Source organism: Solea senegalensis, linkage group LG11, assembly GCF_019176455.1.
Source record: "Solea senegalensis isolate Sse05_10M linkage group LG11, IFAPA_SoseM_1, whole genome shotgun sequence".
Lineage (NCBI taxonomy): Eukaryota > Metazoa > Chordata > Actinopteri > Pleuronectiformes > Soleidae > Solea > Solea senegalensis.
In genome coordinates this window covers 4,428,778-4,451,675 of record NC_058031.1, presented here as the reverse complement: position 1 = coordinate 4,451,675, position 22,898 = coordinate 4,428,778, and the positions used below count along the sequence as shown (strand labels likewise).

Here is a 22,898-nt window from a genome sequence, read left to right as displayed (position 1 = left end):
GACATTTGTATGATACTCTTGCCCTCGTAACAAGAAGACCCAGGTTCACGACCCGGTCGGAACAAGGGCCTTTCTGCTTGGAGTTTGCATGTTCTCTTCTGTGTGTGTGGGTTTTCTCCGGGTTCTCCAGCTTCCTCCCACAGTCCAAAAACATGCAACATGGGGACACTAAATTGGACACTCTAAATTGACCATAGTTGTGAGTATGAGAGTGAGAGTGGGTGCTTGTTTGGCTGTGTATGTGGCCCTGTGATGGACTGGTGAACTATCCAGGGTGTACCCTGCCTATCACCCTATGTTAGCTGAGATTGGCACTGCTCCCCCCACAACCCTCATGTGGAGGATAAAGTGGTCGAAGATGAATTTGTATGAAAGTTAATATTTTGCCCATTAAAATTCATATTTGGATCCATAATAGATTTTAGTAGTTTAAATAATGTCATTAATGTGCTAAGATTTCATTCTCATGACAGGCTGGAGAGGAGGCAGACCACTGACAAATAGGGATGCAGCTGTCATGGTGTGTCAATTCACTACTCTACAAAATACTTGATTCCGGTCAACAAAATTCTCTTTATTTATGCCTATTAGTTCAAACAAACAGGAGCGAATGACACCCGGACCAACCCTGACACCGCAGAACCAATACAGTACTTTAGCTCCTACGTATTAGTTTCTGAGAATATGAAAATACACTCTTGCATCACAGTCAAACTTTTACACACATGCAAGCACTCACACGTAGACAACTCGCTCACAGTCGAGAGTAACTGACCTCAAGAAATACAAGTATTCCAAAAAAAATAGCACACATGAACGGTTCTGTTGAGACAAGGAATTACATCCCCACGCCATTTCTGTTTTTATTCAATTCTCAAAAATCAACTTCATTCTTAATTCGCTTTTCCTTTTATTTTCCAATTTACAGCAACATGAAGTGTAACAAAATAAAAACAAAAATGGTCATCATAAAATTAATTAAAAAAAAAATTTACACACCCTCACACACACAGAGACAACCCACCCTGGCTGGTTTGGTTTAGTGACCGTCCTCAGAATCCTGTTTTCAGCTTTGTGGATCTGGACTCTAGAGGAGGCCGCCAAGTTGCCCGTCACCCTTGTCTTAACCTGACTGCATTTCTCCTCCAGGGTGGAGTGTGAGTGTGTGGTGTGAGGCTAGTAGGAACTGGGGTTTTGGAGGCAGGGGGGGTGTTACAGAACTCATAGCACCTTCTGAACAGAGAGCAACCCAAAGCAAAGATGGCCGTTCAGCCCCAGATCCACCTGAAAGCTAGTGTTTTGGTCAGCTCAGATTTAAACTCAACATTTTCACTTTGATTTTCAGCGTGAGGTAGCACAATCTGGATGACGACAATAAAAAGGCAAAAATGAATTTCTCTGAAATTCTTCAAAGCCATTTGTTTTTCTTTTATTTTGATAAGACCTGGGCCTTCCTCTGATGGGCAGTCAAGGGGTACAGGACACTGAAACATACATCCCAAATGTAACCTCACTTTCCAAAATGTTTTGGTGTGCATATAGACACATGTACACACCTACTGTGGAAATATATATATAAAAACCATCTGGTTGTTTATAAACACAGACCTTTACAACAATAGAACCAAGGGATTTATAATACACAGTAAAGGTTTTGCTCCTGCTCTTGATGGACAGGCCTAGAGCACCTGGATTTGATTTTACTTACTGAGAATATATAGATATTGTTTTTGGTCTACACTGATTCAAAATGCCGTGTTTGTGTGTCAGAAGAGAAACAGGGAGGGAGCTGGAGTAGGACTGGGACAGAGGTTGTGCGGCTGTTCTGTAGTGGAAAGGGAGCTTGTCATACTTACAAAGTGAACCCGTCCAGTCCTACCTCAACTCTGCCCATTTAGGTTAGACAATAAATAGTGACATCAAGTCATGTTTCTGTTCTCCATAACTTGTTCGCTTGGTCCCTCTTCCTCCTGGTTCTCCCGTCAACAGTGGGCCATGGGAAACATAACTGGATCTCAGGAAGCGGGTTGACGGAGAATGCTAGTGTGGTGTACAGATATTGCCGGTGCCCTTCAGTGCTAACATCCAGGGAGTACATCTTGGAGAGCACTTCGTTGTGAGAGAAAAAAGTATCAATTTTCTTTTATAATTTCCAGTCTTCTTTATTATGGAATTATGTGTAATGTTTCATGGTTGAGTTTTATTTATTTCCTGTTATTTGGGGGGGGGCCATTGTGAATCTCCACTTTACAAGAAGCAGACGGCGCCTACATCCACTCCGAACTCCTGATCCGCTCCTCCGATGTCCATAGGAGCAATGTCCACAATGGGCAGACGGGAGGTCTTCTGTGTTTTGTACTCAAAGACGGTCTTGCCCCACTGGCCTGTATGTTTCTGTTGGAGTGGATAGATGTGTTATCAACAGTCTTACACTAGAATGACAACAGTAGATTATGTTTCTGTGTTGCAGCTGTCTGCTCTCACCTTGCAGCCATCCTCCAACACACTGTATGTAAAGCGACTGTTGCCCTCTGCACGGATCTCCACATCATTGGATCCCTGCAAAAGCAAAGCCTTCTTCAGGTTGCCTGTGGTCTGGTCCATGTAGGCAATGCTGTTCTTGCAGTGGTAAGTGAAATTCTGGGTTGCCTCAGTGGATAGAAGCCTCAAGAATGTCAGCTGGATGCTGGCGGTGTTGGCAACTGGGCCTTCCTGGGCATAGCTGAACTGTAGGACCAGATAACAGGTGAGGAAATATATTTGCAGCTTTCATGTAGATGATGATTTAGTTCTTCATAGACAAAGACATAAAAACAAGTATGCACTCACTTGGAATCCTCCACGCATGGTCTCTCCGAACCAGATGTGTTTGCGGTCCTTGCTCTTGCTGGTCCACCAGTTCTTCTTGGGGATCTTGGTGATGCTTGGGTAGACGCAGGTCTCTCCACTCTCCATGTTGCAGAATACCTTGATGGCATCAGCTGTGCTGCCAAGGTTGGGATCAACCCAGTAGTCACCTGGAGACATGAGAGGAATAAGGTTAATAAGGAATCGAGCTTGAATTTAACTTCCACAGCTCTGTTAAACTGTGTTTTTAACTTGCAAATTGGTTAGATTGTTGGATGAACACAGAGGTAATATATGTGTCTGTGAATTTTTAAGGAATTTCCCTTAATATAAAATGGGGTAACAGCTATCTGGACCCTTCTGTAGATTGAAAGCCAATAGGGTTTCAAGTCATATCGGTGGCACAAGGTTCTAATGGATCATAATTCTGTCGTATGAATGTAAGGATGCTGATAATTCAGCCCTGTGGAACCTTGTCTGTTATACATTCTGAACCCTCCGTCCCACTTACCGCTCCTCCACTCAGGGTGGCATAGTTTCAGGTCCATGCAGGAGCGAGCAGGGTTCTTCTGGGAGCCGTCAGGACTGCGCAGGTTCTCAATCTGGCTGTTGAGGGTTTTGAGTGTTGAGTCAACCTCAACGTCGTGCTGCCTCAGGGAGCTGGAGGCCTCATCGGCCCTCATGTACCTGAGAGGATCGGAGGACTTCTCTGTCTGACCCAGACCAGCAAAGGCAGACATGTCAATGCCAGGGCCAGGGGGACCAGGGGGACCAGGGGGTCCATCGTTACCTCGAGGACCCTGAAGGAAAGCAAGAGAAACAAATGATCTGTTGTATGTGTAAAATTACTAGCATAGTAATACAGTATAGTAGTTTATATTTTGAAGGGTTTTTAAAAAATTTTTTTTTAGATATTTTTAATGTCATGTTACGTACAGCAGGACCAGTTTCTCCAGAGCGTCCACGGGGTCCAGAAGGTCCAATTGGTCCAGGTTGTCCATTAGATCCATCTTTGCCAGCAGGTCCAGTTGGTCCAGCTGGTCCCTACAGACACAGTGAGTTTTAAAATAAGTAAAATACAAGTGAATGTAAATATGAATTATTATTTCATTTACTAAACTTCCGCTTTTTGTGCAAAGTGCAAAACAATAGTTTTAAATGTGCTGTATTTTAATTCAACTAATTTGAATTCTGCAGCAATTTGTCCAATCACCTCCAGACCCTTTGCCTTATTATGCTTGAAGATTATATGTGACATTTCCCTTCATATTTCTTATCATGCACAGTGCTCAGTTAATCTAGGGTTGATATTGAAGTTCATTTCTCAGCAGAGTGGTTTTACACAAATCAAAATCTGCCTGCCTCTTTTCCCTGCAGAGAGTAATTAAAAAATGCCTTGGCCGCTCATCTTTTCACTCCAGTGGGTAACCACAGCACCTGGCCTTTCCTGTCCACATCTCTGTCATGTGATTGGATAATTACAAAAAGCTTATTCTATGCCCTTTATTACAATTGCATGTCTTGGGTGACAAAGCTGCAGTACCGAAATATAAAGTTCCTCTATTTCTCTCTTTGCTTTAGGTCAGTTCTCGTACCTTAGCACCGCTTGGTCCTGCAGGTCCAGTAGTTCCAGAATCTCCAGATGGACCCTGTTAAGAAAATAATGGAGACTCATTAGAAGAAGGAAAGAATGGATAAAAAAATGATGCTGTAGGGATAGGGCTGGGTATTGATGTGCATTTTTGATATGCTGTTAATATTGATATTTGATACCAGTTCTATAAAATTATATAACACAGAACTACATGACAAATTAAGTTGCAATGCTGGCCAGATAGTCTTCTTGCAGTCAAACACGCACCAACTTTCTGCTCTCATGTTTATTCCATGTCTCTTATTGGCTTAATATATCTCCTTAATATTTTATACCGAAACATTTTCAATTTTCAGATTACTTACAGGGGGTCCAGGAAGACCCTGCAGACCAGTGAACCCACGGTGACCCTTTTGTCCTCTCTCTCCAGCCTCACCAGCCTCTCCCTTGTCTCCACGTGGTCCTTGGGGTCCCTGGAATAAAGATTTTCCATGTCGAAATGTTAATGACTGTATATTTTCAAGCTCTAAATGAAGTTAATACAGTTTTAGTTCGGGATTATGAGACTTACAGCCATTCCTCTTGCACCAGCGGGTCCAGAAGGTCCTGCAGGTCCTTGAGCACCCTAAAGAAAGAAGCAAAAGTGAGTTGGTTCTTATTGGTTAACCCTGAAAGCATGACAGTGTCTCAACACTTTTTCCTTACAGTGTCATGTGGTACTTACAGCTTCTCCTCTGTCTCCCTGCTTTCCAAGGGGTCCAAGAGGTCCAGGGACACCGGGGGCACCAGGAGCTCCAGGGGCACCAGCAGGACCAGTGTTACCTCGCTCTCCCTGCAGGAGAAAACAAGACAATGAGTCAGGATAACAACAGTCACTATAGTTGCTGATCTTGTAAAGTGTAATGGACTAGTTTCAGAATTTTATGTGAGACTGAAATCTCTCACCTTGACACCAGCAGCTCCGTCCCGACCAGGAGGTCCATCTGAACCAGGAGTTCCCTGGGATACACGAACGGGTGCATTTAAGGTTATAGCTCAAGAACAAAGTGGTATTTCCCTTGTTAACTAAATTCTGCTATTGTCTCATATACTGTGATTCTTGGTTTTACAGTTACATATGTTGATTAATTACTGATATCCAGACATACTGTAAGTAATGATAAATTCTGACCTCTCTACCAGTATCTCCAGCAGGTCCAGTAATTCCAGGGGGTCCCACTGGTCCAGGAGGTCCACGATCACCACCAGAACCTGAAGCTCCCTGTTTACCAGGCTCTCCCTAAACACAAACAGGTGTTCATGTTATATTTTAATCTCCTGTAACACTTAAATGCACAGTGTGTCATTTCTGCTGCTAGGGGTATCTCAATCAAAATGATGACAAAAGATGTGAGGACTAAATGTGAGGACTTCAGGAAGCAGTGTGGGATCATGGGGATTACTATCTTGTTTACTTGTGTACTTCTGTGCTCTGACGTTTCATAGGCCCGTTAACATGGGTCTATGGATTTAAAGAGTGCTGGAAACATTTTGGCTGACGTAAGTACACTACTCAATAAAAATATACATAAGTCTTGACAATAAGATTATTTTAAGGTTGACTGAACCTGTAAACATGTAAAAATGTGTGACAGATCTGGGGAGCGCACAAAGACCTGGTACTTTAAACAAATTAAACAGCTTAAATCGAAGCTAAAGCTTAAATAATATTAATAGAGAAGAATGTAGGCACTTACAGAAGGTCCAGGGAGACCAGGGAATCCTCTCTCTCCACGCTGACCGGGCAAACCTACAGGACCACGGGATCCAATCAGACCAGCAGGTCCAAAAGGTCCATCTTTACCCTACAGATTCAGGAACGAGAGGACAAAGTCATGAAATGCTCCTATTTCCTCCAGCAGACTAAATTCAGTGTACATTTCCCTTTCTCATGTTAGTAGTATGCCATTTTCATTTAGATTGAATAATGGGTGATTGGGGGCAAATATTTGGTTTGTTGGATGTGCTAATTTAAACTCACAGGTTCTCCAGGCGCTCCAGGCTCTCCCTTCTCTCCTTGTTGACCAGAAGGTCCACGAAGCCCAGGATCTCCTGATCTTCCTGGGGGGCCGGCGTCACCACGAATACCCTTTGGTCCGTCTTTACCAGCAGGACCAGAGGGACCAACAGGGCCAGGATTACCCTAAAATGAGTGGGCAAATAATTTCAGTAAGTACAAGCTGAAATACACAAACCCGATTTATTCCAGGTTGACTGAATAAACGTCTGTCTCATGTCTTGTTGAAATGTATTGTTGGGGAAATTACATTAGGGCCAGGAGCTCCAACTCTGCCAGCAGCACCAGGGAATCCAGTGGCACCCTGTCAAAAAAAGAAAAAAAGGGTTTAGTTAACAACTACCCTCTTGCCATGTCATTATTCATAAGGTATTGATAGTGTTGTGAGGTCATTTCTTTGAGCATTCTTCAATTTGAGTGTTTTCTATGTTTTAAACTCTGTGAGGGCAAAGAATTATAGCAGCGGTTATTACAATAACATTTGTCAATAAAATACTTGATGAATAGGTAGAATAAGCACAATAAACAAAATGAGTGTAAAAATAACAAATTGTACTTTGACCTGATGTAGAATATCCACTCTTCTCTTCAGCCAGTATGATTTAAGTTAGTAAAGTCAACGTAGCAAAGCTGGCTCTATTACGATGTCTATGTGGATCAAATTGTGGACTTCAGTTTGACAGTGTGTAGTCTATTGTGTGCATCTGGGGTTCACACAGCAGCTTAGATGCCTGCTTATTTCTGTCTCTTTTCTTAGTTAATCAAACATTGTTTTAATCTCCATTAAAAATCTCCATTTGTGTCTTCAGAAGATTCACCAGTGAGTCAAAAAACACAACGCCAGCTTCTGTCACATAAGACTGAGAAGCTTCATTTTTATTTATTCATTGATTCAATTTTTTTTTTTTGCTTGAATTCTGATGGTATCTCTAATCATCTGATATATTGTGCAGTGGTTTGTTCATCAAATTACATTCATGTCAAATGTTATTGAATGGTGCTAATTCTCAAAATACATTATCTCCAGGCACTTTACATATTAAGGCCAAGACTACAATATTAAAGATATTTAAGTATGAATAAGATTCTACTTACAGCAGCTCCCTGAGCACCACGAGCTCCTTTAAGTCCAGACACACCAGTAGGTCCCTGAAAAAGATACTTATTGTATTAGCGGGTGAATGGTGACATTATATACTGAGTATAAACATGCTTTGAGGTAAAATACCCACCACAGGTCCAGGAGCCCCAGATGGTCCCTGAGGTCCAGGAGAACCACCCTCTCCCTTCTGTCCGGCCTCACCGAGCTCTCCCTTTGCACCAGGCTGACCATCTGCACCCTTGGTATTGAAAACACAACAGTAATATTGTCAGTTAATTTATATTGTCAATTCATTTATTATTATTATTTTTTAAATATGTACATTCATTCATAGTGTTAAATTTACTTACAGGAGGTCCAGCAAAGCCAGCAGGTCCAGGAGGACCAACCTCACCACGATCGCCCTGAAAGAGGATGGAAAACATATAAAGTAATCATTGTTTTTTTTCTTTCATAAAATAATAGTTTTATTCTAATTTTAAATGATAAAATGTTCTGACATTTCCAATATGTGTCACATGTGATCTGCCTAAATAATATCCTCATCCTACATTCCTCCACCAACATTTGTGTTAATTATTTCTCTATTTGCTCCGTAATAATAATAACCATGCAGATTGATAAACAAATAAACTATCAGCTGAAAATGTATTGCTAAAATGTATGTATTCACTGTGTTAAATTTTCTTCAGCACAAGAACAGAAAGATTCTAAATGGGGTTAAGGTCTGGACTCAGCGGAGGCCAATCCATGTGTGACTCATGAACCATTATGTTCAGGTACTCTGTATGATGCTTTTTATTCTATTGTGGTAACACATCACAGTACAGTAACAAAATGTAATCACTTTGTAATATGGAGAACATATAACAGTAATGCCATGTTAATAGGTCATCACGTTATAACTATAACCATATTGTAAGTGTTACTGTTTAGAAGCATCATAATGTGTTGCTTTACATATTTTTTTTAAAACAGATCATCAAGTTTAGATAATCCAAGCTCTCTCACACACACAAAGATACTTACAGGAGCACCGCGGGAACCAGGAGCTCCAGACGGTCCACCAGGTCCAGTCTCTCCCTGGATTGAGAGAAACAGTCAGTCAGAAAAATAATCAATGCACATACAAACTGAAAATTAAAGTAATTTTTACTACTTTATTCAAACTCAGTTGATACCCCAGCCCAGTAATGTTGTCATTCTTACCTTGGCACCGTTGGGTCCAGATGGGCCAGGAGGACCAATGGGACCAGTCAAACCCTGAGAACAAAGCAAACATGAATGTATAAACAGGTTCAAGAGAGCAGAGTTTGGGCCACAGTAACTGTCATGCTTCTGGTATAATACCAAATACAATATTTTGAACTTACTCTAGAACCATCCTTTCCAGGAGCACCCTCAAGTCCTTTCTGTCCATTGTCACCCTTTTGGACAAAAACAAATGATGCTTGTTATTCATACGTGAATGGTGTTGACTTTTCTTTGGGTAAATGCACCATTTTACATCATGAAATTACAATATAGGTCAGTTAAAGTGACTTCTCTCACTCACTCTGTCTCCCTTTGGTCCTGGGATTCCACCAGCTCCTCTCTCTCCAGGCATACCCTGCAGACCGGGTGGTCCCTGAGATCCAAGAGCGCCAGCTGGTCCAATGGCTCCCTGAATGACAACCAAGAGGTCACCTGTAAGTCTATTTTCTTACTTTTTTTCCTTTCTGTTTTGTGTTTTAGAGCAGGTGCACTCATGTGTTTTGTCCTGTAGATGTGCAGGACATTTAACTCATGTCATATTTTTGAACAAATTAGCTTGTGGCAACTGGCAAACATCATCTTCTCATGCTATCATCTTCTCTCACATTGTTTCTCAGAAGAATTGTGTGGTCAACATGATCATTGTGGGCAAATATTTGCATTACATAGTGTGTAATCATGGGATATATGCTTGTCTACATAAGGCTGGAGACATGAGCAGGTAAGTTTAGCTTAGCATAAAAACTAGAAACAACAGGAAGAGGAAACGGTTAGCCTGCATGTGTCTTAACAGCAAAAAGTCAACCTGACAGTCTCTGAAGCTTAATTATTAACACGTTGTATGTCATGTGCTGAAGTTATACAAAAACAGAGGATTATAATGGACTGTTTTTAGGGCCTGCCACAGTGTTCTCTGTGATGTTGTCGTCATGATGTACTGTATTTGTCAAAGAAACCTTAGGAATATCCCAACATGCAAAAGAAAATATTAATAAGAGGCTTGTTCTTGTCAGCAATGATTCTGTAATCACCTTCACGCTTAATTTAAATTTCAGCCTTTCACAAATTGGGACAAGTTCACTTCAGTGAAAGAGACTTTTGCACATTTTATGATGATGAATGTAGTTATTCCTGTCGACTGGGCAGAAAATCTTTCAAGCTGCACCTGCACACTGAACATGCTGAATATGAGAAACGGCAGCTGCTACTCGTGGATATTGAGCAATAAATTTCAAAACTTTAATCTGCATCAGTGTGATCCACTGACCTTGGGTCCATCAGTTCCAGCTGTTCCAGGAAGTCCACGAGGTCCCTGAAGTCCCTGAGGTCCGGCGCCGCCTCTCTCACCAGGGAATCCACGTTCACCCTGTTAAGAAACAAAAAAACACTGGATCAGATGGAGGAAAGGGGAAGTGGTTATGTGATGTGATCCAACAGTGTATGTAACAAATGCATTCATATCAGTCTTTAATACAGACAACAACATGTGAACATGGACACTCACTCTAGCTCCAACAGCACCAGGAGCTCCACCCTCTCCAGGAACACCCTGCAGAAAGAAAACATATGCAGATTGGTTTAAGTATACATAATTAGGGGTAAAACTACAGGTGTAATTAGCCGAGACAATTAATGTTGAGTTTGAAGTCATTATTGTCTATGTGCACAAAAGAAATTACACTTAATAATCTTTGTTTTCCGGGATTGTTATCGACCAATGTGAAAAGAAAGGATAATAAAAAAATAACCAACTTTTAAAGGATGACAATCTATCATGCCCAATTCACAATATAAATTACAACGCGAGCATATTCATGCATGACATAGCATTTCTGACTGATTTTTACTGCCATTTCTTTAACACCTAATATTATTTTAAACAGGTGTCATTTTGATAAATTTATCGCAATTTATTTTTATGAATGTGTTATTTAATAAATCTGAAGCAAAAGTCAAGAAAAAAAAAGTATCCAAATGCTTTTAATAACCCAAAAGAATATCTCCCATAGTTTTACAAGTCTTTGTTAATGACTGACCTAAGGTATAGTGTTTTGGAAAAAAAATTGATTTCCAGTTATATTTATCTATATTTACCTCAGCCAAGTACGCCATGTATTATAATTTTTCAAGGAACTGCTACTCAGTTTAGTCTACCTGTGGTTTGTACTATACCTGCTCTGTGATACACGTGCAGATGTGACACAACAACATTTCAACCGGATAAACCCTCACCTGGTCTCCAGGTTTTCCATTTTCTCCTGGGGCACCAGATGGTCCAGGCAGACCCTATTCAAAAAAAACAGCAAAGTGATTGTTTTAATCATGATTGCTGTAATTAAAGTTAACATTACTGCCTGAGGTTATATGAGAAAATAAACTCACCTGGAAGCCAGGAGGACCAGGCTGACCTTGTTCTCCTCTCTCTCCTGCAGGTCCCTATATGACAAATCCAAACACGTGATCAGTCGGGAACAGAGACAAGTAAAAACTGTCAAAGCTGTCATGGTAAAAATACTCACAGCAGGGCCATGGGGTCCAGCGGCACCAGTCTCACCATCTTTTCCAGACAGACCCTGTGCAGAGAGAAGTTATTAACTATGACAAATGGGATACAGAATAGATGGATCCATTTAAAGTATGGAGAGATATTATACTTACTCTCAGTCCAGGACGACCAACAAGACCCTTCTCTCCTGGCTTTCCTGGTTCACCCTGTTAAAGAGAAATCATATTAAATGACCTGCAGAGTGTCTTGGTAGTGTCAATGTTAATGAAAGTAGTGTTGTTTGGCTCCTTAAATACTATACAATCATGTGTAACGATACCCTGTATTAACACGCTGTGTTCCCACACTACTTTTATTTATGGAAAACACTAACACACGTACATTGGCTCCCTTTGGTCCAGGGAATCCCATCACTCCGGGTTGTCCACGTGCTCCCAGAGGACCAGGTGGGCCAGGGCGACCGTCCTCACCAGGTGCACCCTGTAAACAGCACAAGGTGAATATCTTTCTAAAATCTGCAAATCTATCACTGAAACACAAACATTATGTTTTTTCCCTTGAATTTGTGCATGGTAATGCATAAGGATTATTATGGTAGGGTACAAAAAAAGAGCCAGTGTTACATTGTACATAGTAAAAATGGTGTTCACTAGTTTTTTACTTGGTCGAATCTGGGGTTGTGGTTATTGATTTCAGAGTATACCCCCTGTCAAGGATGTATACATGAGTTTTGTCATAATCCCTATTAAATCTGTCAGATGCTGCAGCTTATCTTGTCAGACTCTTCTATTTAAGGAACTTACATGAAACTTTTCTGGTCACAGATTCTGGCATCAAACTCTTCAATCAAAACAGTAAGCCATAAAAATCACTCAATACATATTCAGTCCATCATAAAAGTGTACTAGTAATCTATATTATTAGTTTATTTTTTGTATGTACATATATATATATATTTTTGTATTTATTTTTTATTTTTTTACTGTTGAATCACATTGAATCACAATGAATCACATTGTGACACAATCATATTATACAGTATTAAATGAATACTGAATTTATGAATTTTACATGATGAAGGTCTGGGGATGAAAACTATATAACCTAGGTCATTTGAAACAATAAATGGTGTATTTTCTTATTTTTAAAAAGATTTGTGCTGTTAATTAGCAGTATAAAGTATGTATGTGTATACATTCCCTTTATTATCTCTGAAGTGAAACTGGGCAGGCTAGGCACGTATATATCTAAGCATTATACTTACAGAGGGTCCAACTTTGCCTTGAGGACCAGCATCTCCGGGGCGACCGGTGAGACCCTATGACAGGCACACAAACAAACACAAAGTCAGTCTGTCATATCAAACCAGCCTCATTCATTGTCAGATTCTGGGCGTGTGAAGAACAAAGATGCAGGACTCACTCTGGCTCCGGGAAGACCGGACTCTCCTGGGCGTCCTGGGTCTCCAGAAGCACCTTTAGGCCCACCAGCTCCAGAAACACCACGATCACCAGGGGCGCCCTGGAGAAAATGAGGCCGAGGTAAGTCATTTTTAAATATCAGTCAGTTTCTGTCAGTGTGACAGCTGGTTTCATGATATTAGCAGTGTGTTTGATTATGTAGTTCTTGGAGCATATGCTCTTCCTTACTTCTGTAAACTGCCTCAACCGTTATGTACTTTTGCAGTCTCTCAGCTGATTAGTTGCTCTTAGTTACTCTTAGATGTCCAATAATCTAGATTGAGGGGATCTGGCTTTAGCTGGATCTGGCTTTGGCTGGAGTTGCCAGCACACATGAGGCAAGCCTCACTGCATGTTACCTTTTAATACACTATGAGATGTTGCCTTTAACGTTTGTTTTGCTGCCCTTTTGTGTGCTATGTCTGTTTGTACATCTAGTTTGAGATGTGTTTCTTCTCATTGTATGTCTTTTATGGATTTTCAAATTGTTAGGAAATTAATGAAATCAGGGAGCTGAAATGACATTGGGACTGTTGACTGTCGATTTACTCAGAACCCACCTTAGCACCAGCAAGACCATCCTGACCAGGGAAACCACGATTACCAGGAGCTCCCTAAAAGAAATCACGGAAACGGAAACACAACTTTGATTAGATGGAACAACAAACAGCAAGTTTAATAATGTCATATTATGATATATCTTGATTACGTACTCTCTCTCCTGGAGGTCCAAGTGGTCCAGCAGTTCCTGGCTCTCCTCTGGCTCCTCTCTTTCCTTCCTCACCTGAAGGGCCAGGGGGACCTTGAGGACCAGCGGGGCCCTGAAAAATATAAGACTCCTCAGTAAGTGTTCTGTAATATAATTCTAATAGAGAAATTACTGAAACTGAATCAAAGCCAAAGAACTCACAAGCTCTCCCTTGGGTCCAGCTTCACCCTTGAATCCAGGAATACCAGGGTCTCCCTAAGCATGGCAACAAAGAAGAAGACATCCCACATGAATAAATAACTGTAACAAGTATAAATAGGTACCAGTGTTTTTAGATGATCACAAGTGACTCACAGACTGCCCCTTTGGCCCCAGAGGTCCTGTTGCTCCCTGTGGTCCTGGTGGGCCACGAGGGCCGGGGAATCCAGGAGCACCAGCAATACCTGAAGCACCCTTTATGAAAGAATCAAGTAAACTATTAAGTATAGTGAATGAAATATTAATATCATAAATCATGAAGCAAGATAGTGGTAAATTAGTAGTTTGTAGAGAAAACTTACTGCAGATCCCTTAGCTCCAGGAATACCATCGGTACCAGGGTTTCCCTGTACAGAAATGGAATTAACAATAAATCAATGAATCGGCAAATAACTGAAACATAAAAAATGGTGTTAGAATAACAATGACTGAGTGTAAGTAAATGATCAGCAATGAAAAACAAACCGATGCTCCAGCTGGTCCAGGAGATCCTGGGGTACCACCCTCTCCGCGTGGTCCCTGCGGGCCCTCAGCTCCACGGACACCAGTAGGACCAGCCTCTCCCTGACAGGACAAAGGAAGTTTATCATTATCAGGTGAAAATCAAAATTTCTCTGCATTTCATTTACCAGTAAATGCTTCATTCTTACCTGCCTGTCAACAACACTACAAGTGAGTAGTTTGTGATACTAAGCAGGTTTTTAAGCTTTATTTTACACTGAAATACACATTGATGATGGACAAACCTTGGCTCCTGGGGATCCTGGGAAACCAGGTGCTCCAGCGGGACCAACAGGCCCCTAAAGGAAAAACAGAAACCTTCACTTTAGTTTTCATGTCTGATTAATACATCACCTTTTCCAGTTATAGCATATGAAAAGTAACATGAACCAGGTGCAAGAAGACTGATACGTACAGGTGGACCAGCAGGACCAGGCAAGCCATCATTTCCACGGGCACCCTGAAGTGGACCAAGACAGGACAGTCAGGTTTGTGCATCATGATCATCATGATAAAGAGACCGTGAAATTATAAAGGACTCGGAAGAATTGAAACTGACACCAAAGTACATCTATATAGAGTATTTCTGCTCAGTGGATTGTAACAGATATGAAATGGTGACTCACTGCAGCTCCAGCAGCTCCAGGACGTCCTCTCTCACCAGGCAGACCACGTGGGCCCTTTGACACAAGGACAATAAATTATAGAAAATGTGTGGAACATAATCTGAGTGGCATTACAGATGTAAATCTGCCATCGTTTAATGTTCTGAATAGTTTGGAATAATCTGGCACCACAAACTCACCATGGGTCCGGGGGCACCATTCTCTCCAGAGGAACCAGACTCACCCTATTAGAGAAATCAGATAAACTTAAATTGAAAAATACTGAAAATGATGACAATAGTGATGACATCAGTACAGGTAATGTGGTTATCATACCTTGGCTCCGGCTGCACCATTTTCTCCCTTAGCCCCATCCAGACCAGGGTGACCCTAGAGAGGCAAAGGAGTAAACTCATCAGAACTTGCATGTCATCAGATGTAAAGAGCAACACATTTTTCTGTTCTGTTTCCTGTGTAACAATGAAAGTTTAAAAAACACTCACTCTATGTCCTTTAATTCCAGGAAGTCCAGGAGTTCCAGGGAATCCACGAGCTCCCTGAGATAAAAACAAACCAAACATATTCCTTGATTTTGCTGTATATGTAATACCTGACTGAGATAGTTATTAATTGAGTATGACATGATCAAATATTGATTCATTGATATTTCACTCACCTGAGGTCCTGCGGGTCCACGCTCTCCAGCTTTGCCAGGTTTACCAGACTCGCCCTAAAAGCAAACAGGACGTAATGGGAATATTAACTGTGGCTGCATGACATGATGTAACTGCAAGGCCCTTCACTAATGTGACAATGATGCAGATTGTATTTTGTGCTGTCATAGTTTTCCTCAGTGTTGTTTGAAAGTAGACAGTGCCCTCTGGTGGCACATGTAGTTTAGAGCGCTAGTATAGTGTTTGAGGGAGAATTCATTTAATCATTGTGGATAAACAAAGAATAGATTTAAGTAGGTGTGATGTTAATTAATATATGATTAGAAACAGTGAACATTAACTGTGGCTTTCTTTGACCATGGTTTATTGTATGTTTCCATTCATCAATGTGCTGTGTTTCATGTTTCGATGAAGCCTCCTTGACACTTACATCACTTCCCGGTTTTCCAGAAGGTCCAGATGGTCCACGAGGTCCCACTGGTCCCTGTTGTAAAGAAAGGTTAGTTAGTCGATAAGCCACATGTCATGACGACAATCAAAGAGGTGTTAGCATCTACGCAACCACGCTCAAATATTAAACAGAGATGTACCTAAATATTCAATATAATTCATAACAGGCCCTTTGTCACATTTACAACGGCTCCGTTCACTTTATGTCTGTAAGGACAGTGTGACAGTGAAGCAGCATGCACCCTGTAACCGAGGAGGCTAAATGGAATTCAGCCCTCATTAATTTGATTATTTATACTTTGTCAAAAGGGCTGCTGTACACTTAAATACATGGTTCATAAACAGTATTGACTGACTGCAGTCTGTTTTGTACAAGGAACAAGGTGTAGTTTGTCATACTTACTGCTGGACCAGGCTCTCCAGCCTCTCCGGGGCCACCTTGGAAACCCTGTGGTCCCTGTAAACACAAAATGACAATGCCAAACATTAGCGGAATCATGCTAACACTTCTTCCTTATACTTAACATGATTATATTAGTTTGTTTGAGTATTCTAATCAATTACATCATCATGAAGAACTGTAATTATGTACTTACAGGAGCTCCAGAAGGTCCGGGGGGACCACGGGGACCCATTGGACCCTGCAGAAGAGACAAGAGAGTTCAAGAGAAGCTTTTAGCCACTAGGTGGCAGTATTGCATTGATAGACACAACTTCATGGCCAGGTTGATGTCAATGGTGATGTTTTGTTACTGTGACAGGTGAACTGTCCATACAAACACACTTGTGCTACGTACCATTGGTCCCTGCATCACACCCATCTGAGCGCCTCCAGACTTCTCGTCAAAACCTCCAGCCATCTGAGCAGCAAAGTTCTGTAAAAGCATAAATAACAGAGAAGAGAGGGTCTGTCAATTTATGTGGTTAAAAAAGTAAAAAGCATCAAATAAAATATGAGCAAGATGTGCCTACATCTGCATTTCTCATTGTCATCTTGCATGGATGATGGACCCTGCTGTGTGATGAATTAGTCATATGTGTTTTTTGTTTGTGCCTTTTAGATATTCTTCCTGATTTTGGTATTTTTCCTCACCCTGCCGAAGGGATAAGGACTGAGTATGTAGCATCTAGAGGGAAATTGTAAAATATGGGCTATAGGAAAAAAAAACATCTTTGATTTGATAGTAAACAACCTTTTTGAGCAGCTTTCAAGTTTGTGAAGACAAAGTAAGAGTTATTTTTAGTACAAATATGCATCATTTATCAGTTTTTTATTCATGTCATAACCTTACTGCATCTATGCAGCTTTATTTTTCTGCCATTTTGCCCAGCCAAACATTTTTCACTCTGCGTTGCGCAATAACAGCATTGCCTTGTACTGTGGCTGGAACTCAAACTGTCAAATTTTGTTTATGCTTCGTGACAAAACTGCTCGGCAATACTGACCCCTCCAAGTCCTGGTGGTCCAGGTGGCCCAGCTGGGCCAGGGTTTCCAGGTGTACCAGGCTCACCATCTCTTCCTCGTGGTCCAGGATTTCCCTAGGGAAAAAGAGAGGCGATTGTTTTCTGTGCAAGAAAACCTGAGAGGACTAAAGATGTGTTCAGGTCAGAGATCATATTTTGGATTTATTTATTTTTAGCTGGCAAGTCCTTGGTGTTGATTTTGCTCTATACTTGGGAATACACAGCATCTTGTAGTTTAGGAGCTCTCATTATTACTAGCTGCATTGCTGTGCTGTGTGTTTTATCCAACAAAACATTTTCAGACACAGTGTCGTATCTGTTGTATGATGAGATCTGAAGGTTACCACACTTGTGTTAACTGTGTTCTCGAACTATTCAAATTACTTAAGAAACAAAAGGGATCATCAGAACCGCTGTTGCTAAATTAGAAGGTGTTTTGGGTTCATACCTTATCACCCTTAGCGCCAGCTTCTCCACGTGGTCCCTGCTCACCTGATGGGCCCTGCAAAAACAAAAACAAAATGTTAAGTGTCTCAGTAAGATTCACAGAATTACTAAGAAAGAGCAAGAATCATGTTTATATTGGAACCAGTGTGCCATCTCATTGAAGTTTGCTTGAATACATGCATAATTTATATGGTAGAAAAATGTATAAATATGAAGGATATTGGTGTTTGTTTTTTTACCATTGGCCCAGGTGGTCCTTTTGGTCCTACAACCTGCACAAAGATGATAACAAAAAAAAATTAATGTCAAGTATCAGTGATTGTTTTCATAAATATGCCACAAGTTTTGTCCGGCTGTGTCAAAACATCAAAAGGTAGACTTGGAATTTGTAGCGAGTGAATATCAAGCCAAAAGTTTCACGAAGACATCGCCTTCTCTTAACCTCTGCTGTTACTGGCTTTGTTCACCCGACGTGTCGTTGTGACAAAGTTGCTGAGTGGATTAAAGCCGATTTGTGTGGGTTCATTATGTCTCAGGAATGCAAGGGTTTGTCCTCATTTGATACAAACCTCTTGTTAGTCAGACATTACTGATCAGGAGTTCAGAGGTGGGAAAGTGTTTAAAAACTCGAGTGAATGTGGACTCAATAACTCAAGCAAACTGGATTTCTTCAGGTTTTCTGAATAACTCTTTGTCTTGCAAAAATAACACTCAAATCAGCAAAACAGATCCTTAAGAAATAAGTGCACTTTTATTATCACTTCTATTATTCGGAATGTGCAACAATGTTGGGCCTTTAAAGAGCTCAAAAGAACAAAAAGCAAACCAAAACTTTCTGAACGATTCAGGAATTGTGTCTAACAAAATGTAAAAAGGGTTGTTTGATTGTGGCATTGTCTAAGAAAAGCTATTACTCAAACTAGTCATGAGTTTGTGCAAAAAGCTTTCTGTTTAGTGACGTAATATCACTTATTCCAAGCATCACTTTGTTTGCCCTGCACTGGATTCATACTTACATCGGCAATCTCTCCTGGTTCACCTTTCTGGCCCTGATTGATAAAAGAAAGAAGTGACATCAGTGAGCCTGAAACTGCGAAAACAGAAAATTCATATTCATACACAGCATACTTGTGTTGTGAAGTCTCACCTTAGCACCAAGTGACTCTGATTATTGCAGATGGATGGACGATGATGAAAAGAAACAACACAATTAATTAAAAGTAATAAACATTGCAGACATGTGACAGATTTTAGGAAAAGGTTCTTAGGAAAGGAGACCTGCTATGAAAGCTAACGATGCTAAAGTGATCAAATACCATTCACCAAACCCAAAGGGAACAACCCATCCAGATCATATTAATAATGAGAGATGAAGCAGAAGCAAGCTTAGAGATAGGAATGCATTTTAGATTAAATAATGTTAACACACTGTCAGTACAAAGTGAGTATGTTGTGAGCTTAGCTGGTTGAGTAAAGAATGCCAGTCAGTGCCAGTCATTTTTTCCTTGAAAGTAGATTGCATTAATAAAATGTTGTTTTGGTCAAATTTGATGGAATTCATTTACATGATTTAAGTGATTTCAAACTCAATGTTTGATAATGATTGGCTGCTGAGAAAAAAACTGAGGTGACAGCCATTGTGTAGATACTCATTTGAATAATGAGGTGGACTATTCCAGAAGACACCACAGGAATACAGTGGCTTTTCCCCTTTAACCTCAGACAGTTTCATCAATACAGTCTGAAAGGCCTCACACATAAAAGTTTGTAAAAACTTTGGTTCTTCTCTGATTGAAATCAGCTGAATATATCCTTCTTTTGAAAAATAAATCGATGGGTTTTGGCTTAGAATGAACAAAGGCTTCATCTAAAGTCATCAGTTAAAGTAAGCACAGGCCTCTCTACTGGTTTAGGTAAGAACCAGACATGTCAGGATCCATCCTGGAAGTGATATAATCCTGGTAATGTTGCATGTCTGGTCTCTATACAAACCAAGCATGTAGAGATTGACTTTGAATTAGGGAACAGCATGAGCAGGCTTGAGTAACAGCTCATTAATGCAAATGCCAAATAAATATAACTATAGTATTTCAAGAGCAGCTAAAGCTGTGGAAATCACAGCCACACTCTATTTTCAATGCAAAGCCCTGATCAGGCAGAATGTTTGCACCCTGTGGCAGTTCCCCATTCAGAAGCGTTAGCCAGGACAAAGATATATGCAAGCTATAAGAGTAATTTATTTATGGGTATATGAATAAATAAATTACAACCAATGTGCGCACTGGCATCAGCAGGGCAGATGGGACAGCATTCTCCAGATGGGATGATAGGGTTGGCACACTCTTTGATCTCCTCGCAGATTATCTCATCACACAGAACTGCTCCGCTGTCACAAACACAGATGCGACACGGCTCTGGCTTCCACACATCCTTATCATTATACTGCTGGCCGTCCTGGATGCAGTCACCTGCCTCCTCTGTGGTGGCCAGCAGGGGGGGTGGGGGCGTAGCAGGTGGACAGAGAAGTAAGAGTAAGAGCAGTGGGAAGGATGACAGAAAGGTTGGTTCAAAATGGAATTAGATAGAAAAGATATTGTAGTTTGTGGTGTGTTGTGTGTTGGTCAGGTAGATGTTGGTGTCAATGAGAGGATGTATGAGGGCCAAAGGGGGCGGACCATAAAGTAGGAGGAGTTTTGGCAGTGTGGGGGGTGATAGAGGAGGAGGGGTTAATGAGTGAAGGTGAGGGATGTACAAGGAAGACGGAGAAAAATAAAAGTTATGCTGAAGCAAATAAAAGCTTTGAACATTTTTGAAAGTAACATCGAGTTTATAAAAAACTTAAACCAGGAATTAAACCAAGAATTAAACATGACGATGTGAGGCCTTTTTGCTCACATGAACAGGTGCTGGTTTGATCCCAATATAATATAATATATGTGTGAAATAAGAAAAACACCTTAAAAATTCTTAAGAAACTTAAAGAATGTACACTCAAATAAAGTTACTTCATATTAAAGTTAGCAACTTATTTCAAGACAATTATGTAACTTACTAATTGTTTATATGAACTTCATTCATTTGAGTGATTTCTTTTTTTTTTACATTTCTCAAACATTTTCTTTGTTCAGTCTTATTATTATTATTGGGAGAATTTAATAGCAGCATAAAAGTCAACAAGTGCCACAGTCAACAGTTCAGTCTGAAGTTGTAGTTGAGGTATTTCCTCGTTGCTGAGTAATTTAACCTGCAGGCCTGCTCGGCTGCTTGAATGAATGAACCTCTCTTACAGGGATACTGTGCCCAATTGACAAGCTGCTGACTTAAGTAAACAGTGGGGGTCCGTCTAAATTTCTCCATCTGGGTCCCATAGCTGTGTCAAGCGCCACTGCAAACACACCGGGGAGTTAAGAATGGATGAGTTGTTAAACGCACGCAGTTCAGGGCTTGGGCCAACAAACTGCTGTTATTTGTTTTTCTAAATGTATTTGTGAATGTGGTACTTGGCACATACATGTCACATGGGTGTTTAATTCCTGAATAGAAATTAGTTATATCTGAAGTCTCTACTTTGTATTCCATATTAACAGAATGCAAAAAAAAAAGCTGAGTAATGCTAGGAAAGACAAGTGGAAGCAGGAAAGTGCTATAAATACAACTACACTATCATCTGTTGACTTCTGCTGTGCACTCTGTTCCCCTCTCTCTTCCTTTGACCCTTTGAGCCTGCTAGTCTGAGGTCAAACACTGTCTGACCCTGTCATTTTACATCGTGGAAACCCTGCCCCAGCCAAACCATGTGATCAGGCCTATTTTACACATCTTAGTTAAAAAAAAAGACAAAGAAAGAAAGAAAAGAAAAGAAAAACAATTACATTTCATTTTAATTTGCCCTTCCAAAAATTTGCCTTAGAATAAAAAATTGCCATTTGTCAATTGACAACTTGTTCTTTAAGATAAAGATAGGGAAATGCAACCAAAATCAACCTCTTATCAAAGTCTTCTTTTCACAGATGTGTTTCTGAAATACATCATTGCAACATTACATGCATAACAGGAGAGACTGAGCAGACCCAGGTGAGGACAAATGGAGACTATGGTTCACCTGGTCCACCATCTCACACAGGTATGCCTTGACAGCCTCACTTTTCCTACCAAACACTACGCACTCGTTGTCTTTGACAGACCACTGAAGACCTGCCTGTCAATTAAGGCTCACTAAGTAAATAATTGAAATAACATGTTACTGTGTCCCAGCTTAACATTATTTTCTCTTCATGCATCTCATTTTCTGCCACTTTTCCTGGACATATTTCTCACAGTTCTGAAACATCACGTAGAGAAGTAAACAATAGTCAATTATGTCATTAAGAGAACATTTAAATGTTTCTTTTTTTAAATGAAAAGGAAAAACTTTGCAACTTACGGTCGTCCTCTTCCTGACATCTGACCACGGATAGTAAAACAACCTGGGATGCTACAAGTAGCAGAACAGTCCTTGAATCCACAAAGCTGAACATGTCTAAATATTAGACATGCAGTAGCTCGGGTGAGAAGTGATGGGACGGCGGAGACCAGGCTTTCAGACAGTGGTGTAAGTGTTTCTTCCCAGAGACTTAAGGCACCTTGCAGTCAAAATCCTCCAAAATCTAAGTGGAATCCAACCCGGGGCCCCAGCTGGCACTCTGCACCCACCGCGTCAGGGCAAGCACCGCGGTTTTATGTCCACTGTGCCTTGTATGGATCTTCGTATATTCCAAAATACCGGTCCTTCCCCCAGACCCCCTGTAAAGCTGAAACCTGAACCTCATCTCCCTCCCCTCAATCCAGCAGCATCTCAGGGATTTTTTTTAACTCAAGCCCTCCTTACTCTCTTGACCTGCTTGGCCTGGCCTGCATGATTAAGATGTGCCTTCACTTTAACGTTAGAGAGTGAGCTACGTCCAGCAGGGCAAAGGCCAAGCTCTGACTGAA

General features: G+C 40.8%; 1 protein-coding gene across 2 annotated transcripts; it reads right to left on the bottom strand.

The window, feature by feature from the left end:
• Positions 1–553: 553 nt before the first annotated feature.
• col2a1a (collagen, type II, alpha 1a) lies at positions 554–22,649 on the bottom strand. 2 transcript variants are annotated; one of them, XM_044038684.1, is made up of 54 exons: positions 22,351–22,649; positions 20,198–20,404; positions 19,075–19,091; positions 18,944–18,976; positions 18,167–18,199; positions 17,929–17,982; positions 17,463–17,555; positions 16,814–16,891; positions 16,613–16,657; positions 16,420–16,473; positions 15,997–16,050; positions 15,569–15,622; positions 15,396–15,449; positions 15,229–15,282; positions 15,093–15,137; positions 14,914–14,967; positions 14,703–14,747; positions 14,533–14,586; positions 14,252–14,350; positions 14,089–14,133; positions 13,883–13,981; positions 13,730–13,783; positions 13,533–13,640; positions 13,380–13,433; positions 12,782–12,880; positions 12,624–12,677; positions 11,741–11,839; positions 11,512–11,565; positions 11,373–11,426; positions 11,236–11,289; positions 11,086–11,139; positions 10,358–10,402; positions 10,121–10,219; positions 9,155–9,262; positions 8,973–9,026; positions 8,809–8,862; positions 8,629–8,682; positions 7,950–8,003; positions 7,730–7,837; positions 7,593–7,646; positions 6,748–6,801; positions 6,462–6,623; positions 6,178–6,285; positions 5,613–5,720; positions 5,387–5,440; positions 5,166–5,273; positions 5,013–5,066; positions 4,807–4,914; positions 4,443–4,496; positions 3,784–3,891; positions 3,359–3,647; positions 2,830–3,017; positions 2,485–2,727; positions 554–2,394 (listed from the first exon to the last, which is right to left on the bottom strand). In XM_044038684.1, the coding sequence occupies exons 1-54, from the start codon at positions 22,442–22,444 to the stop codon at positions 2,248–2,250; spliced, it is 4,464 nt and encodes a 1,487-aa protein (XP_043894619.1). In that variant the 5' UTR covers positions 22,445–22,649; the 3' UTR covers positions 554–2,247. The 2 variants fall into 2 exon arrangements, with proteins under 2 accessions (XP_043894619.1, XP_043894620.1); XM_044038685.1 differs by lacking the exon at positions 20,198–20,404.
• Between the last annotated feature and the right edge of the window lie 249 nt (positions 22,650–22,898).